At 43.8% G+C, this 15,389-nt stretch overlaps 1 protein-coding gene across 4 annotated transcripts in view; it reads left to right on the top strand.

Annotated features, from left to right (window-relative positions):
- ARHGEF10L (Rho guanine nucleotide exchange factor 10 like) overlaps positions 1-15,389 on the top strand; it is a 585,939-nt gene that overhangs the window by 99,232 nt on the left and 471,318 nt on the right. For 2 of the 4 annotated variants that reach the window (XM_085608202.1, XM_085608218.1), the window contains exons 2-3: positions 842-933; positions 4,225-4,491. In XM_085608202.1, coding sequence (XP_085464328.1) covers positions 891-933; positions 4,225-4,491 — 310 coding nt within the window. In that variant the 5' untranslated portion in view covers positions 842-890. Of the gene's footprint in view, positions 1-796; positions 934-4,224; positions 4,492-15,389 lie in introns of those variants that run through there. The other 2 variants (XM_085608210.1, XM_085608191.1) reach the window with 1 other exon arrangement.

The raw sequence follows: 15,389 nt of genomic DNA, 5'->3' as shown, positions 1-15,389 counted from the left end.
CAGACCTTTCGTATACAAAAGGACAAGCCGCACTGGTGATTGAGGATTGATGAACGCTGCCCATTAGGTCTCTGATGTTATACAAAACTACATGTCAGAGTGGTGATACATAAACAATCACTGCAAATGGCGTCTCTGATGGGATGCCACACTAGTCACACTGCTTATCTCATCAGCCAATGCAAAAGACATATGGTATGAAGACCATGTCTAGGTTAGTATGAAAAATGGCATCTCCAGCTGGTCTTAGATTACCAGCTAGTACAAATAATGGTGGTTGTTTCACCATAATGGCTGGAGTTGCGGTTATAACAGCACACACAGTTGAAGAAACGGTATGATTGACACCTTGTCCAAACCACGCTGAGGCTGTGAGCATGACTTGTTAGGGTGCAGGGTGCCATTTCTTGGTAGCAGCAAGTTCACTGAGGTAATAAGTGATATATAACAGGGTGATCTGTTAAATAAAATTCCAGGAGTAGGTGTTGGTGTAATTTCTGCAGCAGTCAGATTTGCTCTCATTGCTCCCACTGTTGAAGACCACCTCTTATTTGGCAGCATGGCTCAGTGGGTTGAGCACCTGCTGCTGAAATATGTGGAGATGTGTACGTAACGACTTTGAATCCTGTCAAGGCCCACTCAGCCTTACACTATTACGAGCTTAAGTATCATGAATTGAATTATAGTAATATCTGTTATTTATAGTGCTTAGAAATGGCAGAAGTGAGGTATGAAGCTCTGTATATGGGGACATTTACAATATTAGTAATTGTTGCTAGCTTCTCCTATTCGTAAGTTTCTCTCGCGACTCTTCTAATGGCAGCTTTTCTCTCTATTTCAGGGTGCGCTCCCGCTGCTGGCCCTTCTGCTCACTGTGCTACTAAAGGCAGATGGACTCTGAAGAATCAGCGCGCTTTAGTTTCCATCCTGTCGGTGAGTTCAACAAAGAAAGACCCTTACTAAGGAGTGGTAAGGCGCTCTTGCACGACTGTGGTTTGCTGTGAAGTGAACTTTCTGAGAACCACACCTGTTTTGTGAAATCTCACACCAGCCGCGCAGATTTCCTGTCAGTGACTTCTGACAGCTATATATGCAGCATTGTGCTTAATAAGTGTACATTCTTTTACAAAGGTGCAGAATCTTTAAACACATGCACAATTGTCCTAGACAGATAGCTCATTCAGAGTGGAAAAAGCGTTTACAACGCTGTCTGTACAACGCAGTGCCATTACAAAGCAGTCAGTACAACAGCCGCATTGTTACCACGTGTACCATTACAACGCAAGTGATTACAACGACTTGCTGTAGGGGGCTTTAGGTGTTGGATTTTAAATCCAATACCTTTCCTACTGTTGCACAGACTGGAGTTGGAATAGTAATCTATACTATTCCAAACTACAGCACCCCCTACAGCAAGTCGTTGTAATGACTTGTGTTGTAATGGTACGCATGGTAACAACGCGGTCGTTGTACTGACCACGTTGTAAAGGCATGCGTTGTAACGCATGCGAAGTAACTTCTTATATTCATTCAGAGACATTGTTTGTGGAAGCCATTGGCTGATAATTTGCTGACCTTCTATGAGAATTTTCTGTGTCCACTGGAGGTAAATTTGCCAGGATAGGAGCATGTTGTTTATGTCTTTTTAGTGTGAAGTAAAAAAAGTTTTCCTTTTCGAATCCAATGTTTGCTAATTCATTCACACATGTAGTTGGTAACAACTACCAAGATCAGGTATTCACCAAAAAACACTCCTTATAGTGGAACACTTGAATGCAAGGCAACGTCAATTTATAAAGAATCAATTGAATGATTTATTTAATTCACAAGGTTTCTTTAACCACAATCAGATCATAAAAAATGCATTGGTTTTTAAATAAAACAAAGACACATTAAAAACAAGTTAAATTTAAAAAATACTGAATGAAACAAAAGCACAAATCAAGGAGATTTTGAAAAAAGACAGTCAATTTGTCATTAGTCCGTTAATTCGGAAACCTTATGGGCAACAATTGAATAAGGGTTAATTTCCTCATTTGACACAGGTATTGTATGCCCCCTTCCAAATTTAACATAACGTGATTGCGTCGACGCGTTTCGGAGGTTATTCGAAGTTTGTGACCTCCTTCTTCAGGACTATTGGAAATGGAATCTCCTTATCCATAAACGTTTGCCTGTGCGACCAGCGCACTAGGTTTCCTAATTGGTTTTGCTGCGCTCCTGCGGGAATGGTTTTTTCAATTAAGCACTTCCCTGGGCTTTCAAAGTTCTTCGTGGGTGTGGGCAAAGGACATCTTGTTTACTTTCCTCACTTTGTGCTTCTTTGTAGGTCACCTTATTCCTTATGTTAAACAATTCTGAGCTGTTAGGGATTCTTTTACTGCTCCGGGTACAATCCGTGGCTGTTAAAGTCCGACGATCTACGTTCCCGGGCAGCTACTTCCGCGTCTTCCGATCGCGGCCAACATCATGTTGTTGGCCGCGATCGGAAGACGCGGAAGTAGCTGCCCGGGAACGTAGATCGTCGGACTTTAACAGCCACGGATTGTACCCGGAGCAGTAAAAGAATCCCTAACAGCTCAGAATTGTTTAACATAAGGAATAAGGTGACCTACAAAGAAGCACAAAGTGAGGAAAGTAAACAAGATGTCCTTTGCCCACACCCACGAAGAACTTTGAAAGCCCAGGGAAGTGCTTAATTGAAAAAACCATTCCCGCAGGAGCGCAGCAAAACCAATTAGGAAACCTAGTGCGCTGGTCGCACAGGCAAACGTTTATGGATAAGGAGATTCCATTTCCAATAGTCCTGAAGAAGGAGGTCACAAACTTCGAATAACCTCCGAAACGCGTCGACGCAATCACGTTATGTTAAATTTGGAAGGGGGCATACAATACCTGTGTCAAATGAGGAAATTAACCCTTATTCAATTGTTGCCCATAAGGTTTCCGAATTAACGGACTAATGACAAATTGACTGTCTTTTTTCAAAATCTCCTTGATTTGTGCTTTTGTTTCATTCAGTATTTTTTAAATTTAACTTGTTTTTAATGTGTCTTTGTTTTATTTAAAAACCAATGCATTTTTTATGATCTGATTGTGGTTAAAGAAACCTTGTGAATTAAATAAATCATTCAATTGATTCTTTATAAATTGACGTTGCCTTGCATTCAAGTGTTCCACTATAAGGAGTGTTTTTTGGTGAATACCTGATCTTGGTAGTTGTTACCAACTACATGTGTGAATGAATTAGCAAACATTGGATTCGAAAAGGAAAACTTTTTTTACTTCACAGTTTGTCGGAGCTCTATTTCCTTTTTGAGAATACAGAGCCCCTCTCTTACCTTGTTTTATGTCTTTTTAGTCACAGTGTCCAATGATTCCCACAAGTGAGTACAGAGTGACTGTTTTACATCATTCACAGACCGCCTCCAGCACAATTGATTTTCCTCTGATGCCTCTGTCGGTTACAGTAGATGGAGAAAAAAGTCCTCTGTAATGCCCTTCATTTGGGGAGAAAACTGAGAAGACGATGCCAGAAAAATGAGTGATCACCATAGGCGAAAGGAAGGTAGAGCAGAAGGTGTAGACATCCTGGCCAATTTGTCAGAGAGAATAGCCCAGGAACGGTGTACACAGTGGGGCAGGAACTACATGGTTTGTACATGTAAGATGCTTTCCAGATGAGGTCATTTTATATTTTCCTCAGGACAAACGTTGCCATTCCCTCAAGATGGTCAGGATGGTGCAGCTACACTTTGCAAGACTTGGGCCGCTAATAGTTCAGCCCAAATAAGTCAGTGGGCATAGCTTTCTTCGTGCTGCACCATCTTGGCCATCTTGAGGGAATGGCAACCTTTGACCGCAGAAAAATAAAAAATGACCAAACATTATAGATCCTGACTTTTCCATATGTTTGCATCATCTCCTGAGTTGACACTACTGTAGTTGGTGTGGTACCAGAATGTCTTCGCCAGAATATCGTATGACTTAAATACCTTGCTTTAATTACAATCTACAAAAACATCGCTCCATTACAGTTAATAAAGGGACATTTCACCCAATGGGAAAGTATTTTTGGAAATAATATTTAGGATGCAATATTTATGCCAGATAATATTTCTGTATATGATATTGTGAGATACACCATTGTAGTTCTATCACAAACAAGCAAATATATAAGATTCTTCTCTTTTTTTACCTTCTCTTCATTAATTTCCCAAATAGATGATGTCATTCCCTTGGCAACAAAGGCGCAGAACCTGTCCCAAAAGCCTGATGAAGAGGAGGAACTGGGTGAAGCATTTGAATTTGATGACAGCGATGGAGAGAAAGAGGATTCTGGGACAGGGACTAGCTGCCCCAGCACTGAGCCCAGCATTGGAGAGACAGCCAGTCAAGCCCCATTGGCTGATGGACCTCAGGACCGGGTAACCTCAGTGAAAAATGAAAAATCACCACAAGAGAAATTGGCTAGCTCCGGATCCCACTCTGGTAAGAAGCCAAAAATCCGGGAATCCAGTAAAGAATGGTCGGTTCCTTTAAATGCTGTTGCCAGGAGACTTGGCAGTAGATAGTGAATTGTGGCTAGCGACAAAGATGGTGCAATGCACTCTTTATTCCAAATTCTAATCATAAATGATTTGTACTACATTTGCTCTACACTCGCTCTGATCACAGACTGCTAGGTCCTATCCCCACTGATTTTAATTGCTGCTAGTGGTTTACCTCTGCACCCATTCGGATTACTGGTGTTCATCCCTTCTACATCCATTCTGAATGATGTTGGTGTGTCCTAACCGCACCTCCTTTGATTATAGGCGAAAGGGATTTTTTTCACCCTTTCTGATTGCTGGTGGTGGTCCCCTCTGTTCACATTCTATTTACAGGTGGTGATTAGTCTCTGCATCAATCCTTATTACTGATGGTAGTCCCATCTGTACTCATCTTGATTGCGGATGGTGGATCATGTTTCCCCCCCATTTGAACTGGGACTGACTCACCCCTGCAACAATTCGAGGACTCAGCCACGGTTCCCCTCTTCTACTATTTGATCGCAGGTGCGGTTCTACTCTACAAATAGAATTACTGGTGGCGAGTCTCCCCTGCAACTTGTTCAAATGTTTCTTCTAATTATCACTTATTTTCTAGTGTGCACCTTCACTGCCCAATTTTAGCATCAATAGGATCTGCCATTCCAACCAATGCAACAATTGTTATTTATGGGTATGGGGAGAGGAAGTTGCCTAATGGCTAGAGTGGTCATCCTCAAAGCTGGGGAACTGGGTTAGTGTCTCTGCAGGGATGCTCAACATCCTGTGATTCTGGGCAAATAACTTAATCTCCACCTGCCTAACAACAAAAAATGAATGTGTCTGTCTGTAACGCAACTGGTGCTCATCTAAAGGGCTCCGATGCCTTCAGGTCAAGTTTGCGCTATATAAACCTAAAAAAAATGGATCCTCTTACCAACTATGGCTGAAATTATACCGTTCACCCCTTTGACGGCACAGGCTAAACTTGCAGTAAGAAAAGTGCATGATTAGTCTCCTTTCTGCCCATTCTGAGAGTGACTACGTACCTCCCACCACAGTCCACCTTCATCTTATTGCTCATCTTCTATTGCTTATAGCTGCAAGCTCCCCCCACTGATCAGCAGTATCCTGCATCCTATTCTCCTACCTTGCATCTTGTGGGCTGTGGAAACCTATAACTGAAGCACTATCTCACATTGTGTACAGGTGAACATGGTGGCTGAATTTTGTCGATGGCCAAAGGTTGAGTGTTTTACACAGAAGCAATGGTCATGATGAGGCATGTTCAGGGAATACTACACCTGTCTTTTGTGACCTGGAATTGATCATTGGTGACATAGAACTTAGAAGAAGAAAGGGTGTGTATGGTAACAAGAGCAACAAATGGAGATAAAGATCAGGGACATTGTGAACTGGGAAAGCAGCCAGCAGGAAAGAGAAGTGAGTTGCGAGCCCCGAACAATAACCATGAATACAAGGATCAGTGGGAAGGACAGAGCCAGAAAGAAGACTTGAGCAAATACACTGAATGGATCAGTCTTCGGAAAAGGAATAGTTGCACGAAAGATGAAGTAGTGAAAGCTGAGTGTGGAGTAGAAGATCAAAAATAAGAACAAGATATGGAGGACTAGAGCTAGGGAAGTGATGAACTAGGACCAACAAGTAGCAAAATAAAGATGTGATCTGCCAAGCGGAACCCTTTGCAGCTCTAGGTACTCGGAAAAAGCCCATAGAGTGTATTATTTCATTGCACACTGTGCAGCCCGATGCACAGTTCTGGTGTGTAATGTGGGTCCCAGTCCTGATGCTTGGATTCACTGTGGTATCAAATCTGCAGCAGCTGTATACTGTTGTGTCGTAAAGCCCTTCAACATCCTGACTCAGACGTTGTAGAATAAACCCGAAATAAATGATGAATAAATCCAGCAGATGGAAGAACAGGTGCGGCAAAGAGCGAGGCACACTACGAATATGAGCATCAGAGAAGGGAGTAGAACAAGGAACCTGAAAGGAAAAAATAAGAATGTAGCCAGTTCTGTTTTATTGGGTGCAATATGATCTAACCACCTAAGGTGTGTAAGATAATTTAAGATGTGGATTCAATGCCAGCAAAAGGTATCTGCTGAAGAACATTTAGGACTGAAAATACGTAAGTAGAGAGAATTCCTTGTACACCCACTCACTAGAAAATATTCAAATGTCCATATTGTACACATTAAAACTCACCCAGGAGAGAAGTTAAGACTAAGGGCCAGATTCTGACCTTGTTCGGAAAGCAAACTGAATGACTTGTGTCCTGAATGCTTTCCATACGACTCATGGCAGGGGAGTCTGACCGAACAAGTATGATGCATTTGAATACATCCCGATGCACTTTGGTTGGACTCCCATTGACTTAAATGGGAACCTGCATACTGAACGCGTACACAGGCTCCCATTGACAAAGGGGTGGTTGGGGATCATCGTGCACCCTATGGCAGGCACCCATTGGTGCCTGCCACTGTGCAAGGTCTGAAAAGGAGGTACCCATGGGTACCCCCACGGGCACGGGTCGGAGGGACCCTGGTGAAGGGGGGCCTGCTACTGGCCCCCAACGACCGATTCCGGCAGCCTTTTCGATCTAGGCAAAAGGAATCGTAAAGGCTGTCCGAATCGTTCATCGTACTTGCTCGCTTGGAAAACCTACTCAATAGAGCTGTATGATTCGGCCTCGGAGGGTTCTATGTCTCTGTATGCCTTTCGGAAACAATTCAGTCACCGCAAAGGGTTTCCAGGCATCGTACTCGGTCATTCGGAATTGTGAACGAGTCGGCTCGGAAAGAAGGCCTCCGGATCGGTGTAGGTAAAACCAAATCCGAATCAGAGCCCTTCCGACAGAGATCAGAATCGGGTCCTACGTGGTGATTTACATTTTAATCTCTCAGCAGAAACTCAAAGAGGACCTCTTCTGTACCAATTGTGCCGGGAAATTGTGAGGAGACTTGCGTGTCAGTTGAAAGGAAATCAGTTGACTAGCGTTACAACGTGCACTTATGTACTTATTAAAGTTATGGTTGATGTCTTCAATGGAAATGTAATATTATGAACCTTCATTTACTGTGTAAATCCGGTTCACCACATTTCACACATAGTTGATAAGTTTCTGCCTAAAGTACATATTTCAACAGCTGAAACTGATAAAAAAGGTTTCAGTAGAATACAATAGAGCGTCTGGAACATTTGCAAAAGTCAATGGAGGACCTCTTACCTGGTAATTGCTCTATTCAGGGATTAAAAAGGTGAGAATTTGATCAAATTATGTTAATATCTCACCAGAAGAATTTGTGCTCAGCAGGGGCGTAACGCAGGCCCCCGCAGCCCCCACGGTGCGGAGGGGCCCCAAGCTCCAGGTGGCCCCCTCGGCACTGCACTCTGGCCAGAGAGCTCCTGATTGCGCCTGATGGGGGCCCCTCTTCTTACCGTGCAGGGAGGCCCCCTCAATTTTCGTTACACCAGTGGTGCTCGGGCTTTTGAGTCCGCCATGAACGAATGATTTGTATCTAAATATTGAATTTTGGCATATAGGAACACTTCAGGAATCGTATTATATTCCCAAAAAGTTCATCATCAGCATTGATGACCAGCACATCTAGATCCATTGCAGCTATTCTCAGTTATCACATCATGACACATTGTCACTATCAACAGTTAGCACAACGCTGTCAGTTTCTTTATGGGCAGTTCTCACATCAGGACCTCAGTCCATAACACATAGTGAGTGCATCATGATCAGTTGCTGGAAAATGTAGTTAACACGTCATGACCAGTTTACATTTGTTTTTTGTAAAACAACACTGGACGTTGTCATCGTCCCGATTTCAAGTACAATGCCGCATTCTAGTATATGAAAAGGGCACAATATTCCTGTTAGAAATTGGATTATTTTTTGGGTTGGGTGACTGTCCACCACAAGGAATATTTACACCTCTTATTTGTATGAACCCTCAAAGTCAATTCAATTCACAATTCTTTATTCGATCCAGTTATAAACGATCATAAAAGCACAGATAAATATATAATAAGAATACATAATAAGAACAATAATTAATTCGTAGTTCATCTTAGGATAAAACACTGCTACAACAATATCTTTCCACATACTAAAAACTCTTGTTTCCTGAGCAGCCCCAAAATGTTGCGCAAAAAAGTTACCGAATGGCAAGCCCAAAACCTTTGACAGCCCCCCCCTTCCTCTTTCTCATGAAGGCCCATAAGAACGAAGCTACCGAAAAGCATACCAGGGGATCAGATAACGATTAAAAAAAATATAATGCGACCCGCATTGATTAAAATTCCCTTGCTTTAAAATTGGCTTAAGATAGTCGTTCCTTTCTTTCTCATAGAGCCTGCAGAATAAAACTAGGTGTAGTTCAGTTTGTATTGAGAGGTTATCACATGGGCACACACTTACATCTGAATGGTTATACGTTTTTTCTGGATAGCCTAACATCAATGGAATCATATTCATACGAAACCTCAATAGTATGAATCTATGTTGCGGACTAGTAACGTTTGCTAGATAGAAGTAGCCTCCTGCTATCAATGGTGGGTTCTGGTGATAGGTACAGACTGCTTGTTTCTCTCTGTGATATTCCTTTCACTTATAATCTGCCATCAATAAAAACATGATGGTGACCTTTTTTTTTTTTTTTTTTTTTTTTAAACCGTTTATTGCAATCTCAAAAATATACAAATATGGGCCTACAACCTTCCGGCCGGCCGCTAGAATGACAGGAGCATATGACATACGTTCAAAAAACACTTGGCGTTGCAAAGCAGCAAAATCAGGAGATATCAACGTCGTGGGCCACATCACTCTGATCCCACAATACGGTTCCATTTTATACAAACCACACAAAAAAACACACCCGCAAGGCAACCCGCTATCGAGAGTAACAGCACGTGCTCCTCAAATGGGGGACCCCATCCATACACAGGAATCTAAAGAGGGGAAGGGGAACAGATCAAGGACTGGGGAAACCCTGTGCCCGGGGCTGGTGGAAGGGGTCAACTAGGGGGACGGGGCTGGCGAGGCAGCAGGCAGCAGTGGTGGCGCACAGATGCCCCCGCGGTAGGCGTTCCAGGGGCCCCATACCTTCACCCATGCCCCAGGCTTACCCCTCGCCACATATACCACCTTTTCTCGGAACATGCACCAATCCATGTGTTCTTTCCAGGCCGACACCGCCGGGGGCCTCTGGGATCCCCACAGCTGAGCAATGTCACGCTTAGCTATCATATATCCCAGAGTCACCCATCGCGTCTGCGGAACCGAGTAGTCAGTTGGTTCCCACACATTCAGCAAGCATCTCCTCGCTTCAGGCAGCAGCGCGACACGCGTAACCACTCGCAGGACCTCATGCACACCACGCCAGAATCGCTCCACCTTCGGGCATTCCCACAAAATATGCAAAAAAGTCGCCAAAGCACCACACCCACGCTTACATAACCCGTCCTCAGCATAGCCCATACGCAGAAGCCTTGGTCCCGTCATGTAAACCCGGTGGAGTATCTTAAGCTGGACGAAGCGAAGGCGAGCCGGTATGGCCACCTCCTTCGGAGAGGCCACTGCGGAAATCCAGTCCTCGTCGTCCAACTCCAGTCCATCTGCAACCCAAGCCTCGCGGAGGCCAGTCAGCAAACCCGAGCGGTCGTTAATCAATTTTTTATAAATAAGGGAGATCGTGCTGTCCGGGACGTGGCCATCCAGCACTCTCCTCCAGGGGGGACGACTCCGGAATGGAGGCGACATCTGGGAAGACGGAGCCCAGTGCGTGGCGGACCTGCAAGTACCGAAAGTACTCACTGCCCTGCAGCTGAAACTCCGTCTGCAGCGTCTCGAATGTTTTAAATCCCCCCCTCGTCCAGAGATCCCCCACTTTACTGATGCCTATCGTGTCCCACTTCTCGAAGCCCTTCGAGGTCCACAGGGAGCCCAACCTCTCAGACGCATACAACGGCAATGCCCGGGTCAAGCGGTCCTTCCACCCCATAGCTGCGTTAGCCTCATGCCATACTCGCACCATGACACGCGTAGGTCCCGTCAAGCGGGGGTCGGGCGCGCCAGAGTAAAGCGCTCGATTGTAGTCGCAACCGGGCAGGAGCATCTTGTCCATGGTGACCTTTTGTTTTGAAACCTTTCTACATGCCAGTGGGTCCTTAAATAATTCAGGGAGGCCAAAATCCTTCAGGACTGATTCTACATAGCCGAGCCATCTAGACATTCTGCGGTTATCCATGCTTAAGCAGTTCCTTATTATAGTTTGTGTCAATGCCACTGTGTCCCTCCGCCAAATTGAGTGCCACGAGAGAATTGGGTCTAAGTGTATTGAGTCTGCAATGTAGAGCAAGCCCAGTTCCAAATGTAAAATGTAATTTGAGGAAGACCCACTATAGATTTAAAAAAGTTATTTTCAGTAGTTTTGTCGCTACCATGTCTCAGAATCCAGACCCATACGTTACTGCCGCCTTAACTTTGGCCTGATAGATGTTTTTTATTTTATCTGTAATAATGGTCTTGTGCCCAGTTTTTGGGCAAAGGATTTTACGGCCGAGAGACTTCTCTCCATTACCAACTTTCTTCCTTCCTCCAACTTTGACCACAATAGATCTTTATCAAAAAGAACCCCCAGGTAGGGAAAGGTATCGACTTCCTCTATTCTTCCAGTGTCCGCGTGTAAGTACGGGGTTTAATCTCTTTTTCTTGCCCCAGCTATAATTACAAAGGACTTAGTTTGATTTACTTTCTGATCTATTGAATCCATGAAGGATACATACACGGGTATCAAACGCTGTAAGCCAAGCCCTGTTCTTGCGATCATCACCGCATCGTCCGCGTAAGCCAATTAGGTAGCAATTGGGAATCAAAGATGGGGACATCCCGTGTGGCCTCGGTGAGTGCCTCCTCAACTCCTTTAGTATAAATGGAGAAGAGGAATGTGGCGAGGACGCAGCTCTGCCTTACTATCCATGCGATTTTAAATGGGCGTGGGCAGTCCCCGTTTTTGGTGTAGTGGACTGAATACAGCTGTCTGATGAAATATATTATAGCAGGGTCAACCCCCATCTCCTCCATTATATTCCATAACTTTACATGGACCACACAGTCGAACGCTGCCGACAGCTCCATGAAAGACATGTAGGTCTTTTCTTCCTTCACTCTGGTATATTTTTCTGTTAGTACTGATCCATAGTACCCCTTCCCTGCTGGAACCCATACTGGGCCTTGATTAAGATGTTATTCTCCTTTGCCCGCCCCTCTAACTTAGAGAGGAGGAGCCGGCCCATGAGCTTCGATGTGGTATCCAGCAGGGAAATTGGTCTGTAGTTTTTTGGGTTGGCCCTGTCCCCTTTTTTATAGATTGGAACAATGACACCCGCAGACCATGAAGGGGGGGGACCATCCAGAGCTATACTGTTCAGGACGTTCATTAATAGGGGTGCCCATAGGTCCGGTGTTTCCTGAAAAAATCAATTGGGACACCATCCGGTCCTGGGGCCTTTCCCGTGCTACACAACATCAAACCTTTTTTCACTTCAGTGAATGAAAAGGAGAGAGGAGTCTGAGGGTTTGACTCTGTGTTCAAAAGTGGTGTTTGGGAGTGAGCACTTGGGGCAAAAATATTATCAAAGTGGGCAACCCATGCCTCCTTATCTACATTAATGTCTATTGTGGGATCACTGAGATTTTTAAAATGTGGGGCATTTACTAACTTCCAGAAATCGCGGCTATTACCTGTTCTGGCTGCCTCATCAAGGTTCGCCCAAGTCTCCTCCTTAATAGCTTTTACTCTGTTTCTTCATGCTAGCTTATAGGCGGCCCGCAATACTTTTATTTGGTCCGGGAATCTGGGTCTAATTTTCAGGGCGTGCATCAAAGCTTTCCTTGCTTTAGTACACGGAGAGTCAAACCAGCCCCTACCAGTCGCTGTATTTGACGCTTTTGTGCATATAAGGGCCAGTTTTACCTTCTCTAAGAGGCTGGAAAAGGCATACACCATTTCCCCTACGTCAGCATCTGGTTCTAGACATATTGATATATTACCCCGTATGCTTGATATAATTTCTGGGATCATCTTTATTTTATCAATATGGGCCCACTTTAGTTGGACTCCATTTCTCCTTGCCACAATTGGTGTTCCAACATTCTGGTGGAAGGGTGGGTCCCCTATGAGTAGCTTTAGCTGTAGGGATAGGATGGCATGGTCACTAAAGATTGTGAATTGATTTCCTAACTTAGTGGCCCTTATGCTGAGAGGGTTGGTAAGTAATATATAGTCAATCGTTGACTCAGACCCACTTTGCTGAAAGGTTCCCACTGAATTACCTATTAGGGGGTCTGGATCGCTGATTACTACCATATTTAAGGAGGATAATATCCTGTTTAAGCAGTTACCGTATTCATTATGGGTAAAGTGATATATGGGAGTCCACCATGAAGGAATGATTTGTATCTAAATATTGAATTTTGGCATATAGGAACATTTCAGACATCTTATTATGTGCCCAAAAGGTTCATCATCACCATGGACGACCAGCACATCTAGATCCATTGCACCTATTCTCAGTTATCAAATCATGACACATTGCCACTATCAACAGTTAGCACAACGCTGTCAGTTTCTTTATGGGCAGTTCCTACATCAGGACCTCAATCCATAACACATAGTGAGTGCATCATGATCAGTTGCTGGAAAATGTAGTTAACACGTCATGACCAGTTTACATACATTTTTTGTAAAACAACACTGGACGGTGTCATTGTCCTGATTTCAACTACAATGCCGCATTCTAGTATATGAAAAGGGCACAATATTCCTGTTAGAAATTGGATTATTTTTTTGGGTTGGGTGACTGTCCACCACAAGGAATACTTACACCTCTTATTTGGATGAACCCTCAAAGTCATTAAATTAGCCTGAGCTCAACCCCAAGGTAGCTACGGCACAGAGTGGACTGGCTTAATTTAGGACAATGTGCAAAGTCTTTGAGTTGCACCAACACAGTAATAAAGTCTAAATACCAAGGATTAAAAGTTTCAAACCGAATGGAGATAAATAGAGTAAAACGTAATGATCAAAATGATACTAAAAGGATAAAAATCCAATTTTAGGAACCGGAGAAATCAATTTGTGAGGATTTAAAGGAAAATAGCACCAAATAGTGCAAAGCCCCAATAGCGGTCTATAGAAGCTATAGACCTGGACCTAGGCATGTTTTGAAGCCAACCGCAATGGAGCCCTGGTCGGATATTGCAAGTGGAGTGGTCCTGGTAAAAGTCAGTAAAGTCAAAAAGTTTCAAAAGGTTTTTAAGTCTGAATGCAGAAGGGCACTCTGTCACTTTTTGAGAAGAAAAATCCTCTTTGAGCAGGCCACCACTGAAATAGTAGCAGCTGTCATGGTGCCAAATGCCGAATACTTGAAGCAGTTCGGGCCATTGGAACTATGGAGTTTTGGAGATTTGTTGCTAAGAATTGCCCAACGTTTTTCTGAGCTGCCTGGAGTCTTGACCAAGACGCAGCTGAAATTCATTCCAGCACTGTGGGGCAGCTGATTGCATACTTTTTCCCCACAAGGTCTACATGGAGCTCTGGCAAAAAAAAATTCCAACGTTTCCAAATTTCTTCTTGTGCCCAACAACAGGAGTACACTTCTACAGCCTCAGGACCTCAGGGGGAGCAGCAAGTAGAGACACTCAAGGCGTCTGGCAGTCTTTCACAGCAAAGTACAGACCAGGTCCAATTGTCACTGCTCACATGGTTGAAGCTTTTTGTGTCCCTGTAGTCACACAGGAGGTCAGTCAACTGACGTTTGGAGTTCAGTTCTTTGTCCTAGGTACAAGAGGGAACAGGCCCAGTCCTTCAGGGCTCCTCTCAGGTCACAGTCAGTAGGGCCAGTCATCCTCTGTAATTACAGAAAGTGTACTGATGGGGTGCCACATTAATGCATGGCACACGGCAGTAGATGGGGATGATTGCTGGGCACTACGCAGTCAATGGGTTAAAAGATCCTGGGGGCAATCTACCCACTTTTTCAGTAGTTCTGGTTTGCTGTACTGCAATCAGTAAAAAGATAACATATCACATAGGCATTTTCAAGATGGCGAAAGTATTTGGCCACAGTAAATTTGGGCTCTGAGGGTTGTGGGTATGTAGGGGAGGACACTATGGTAATCACTAGTGTCCTCTCACATCTAACACTAAAACTAAAAAAGTCTGGCAGGACAAAGGTAGGGTCCAATAGCAGCTAGTCAGGCGATACAGAAGAATTGTCGTGGCATCCTGTTTTCTCACTTTCAAGTTCGCCAAAGTGTTACATGTGGTTCAAATAGACCTTCAAGGCAGGAATGACACTGTGGTGCCAACAGGATGCCCACATTCCCTACCCTGAATATTCTATTGAGCACAGAGTACTTGTCCCTGCTTATTTAGGTCAACCTATTGTGTATTTCCTAGGAGGATTTTCACACCTTGTTCTTACCTCATTAGGGAATATGATGGGCTGGGAGTTGGCAGAGGTTAATGTTATTTAGCCTTCTGAATACTCTCACTGGTAAAGGGTCACTTCCTAAAAGTTATGTTTCCCTAATATTTATTAAAAATCTCACTTCACAATTAAATTGTATTTTAACAAAAATAGTGGTTTAATTATTTTTCTAGCTGGTCACATTCCCGAGCTAACAGTATTAGTATTTTAATCTGTACTCTGGTTTTCTACATAGGACAGCTAGGCCTGCTACAGTGAAAATAGCATTTTTGGCCTTGTCACTTTAGGGACATGATAATATTAATGTATACCAGTCCCACTTTTAATTACCAT

This window comes from Triturus cristatus, chromosome 1_2, assembly GCF_964204655.1.
Source record: "Triturus cristatus chromosome 1_2, aTriCri1.1, whole genome shotgun sequence".
NCBI lineage: Eukaryota > Metazoa > Chordata > Amphibia > Caudata > Salamandridae > Triturus > Triturus cristatus.
This window is presented reverse-complemented; position numbering and strand designations above follow the sequence as displayed.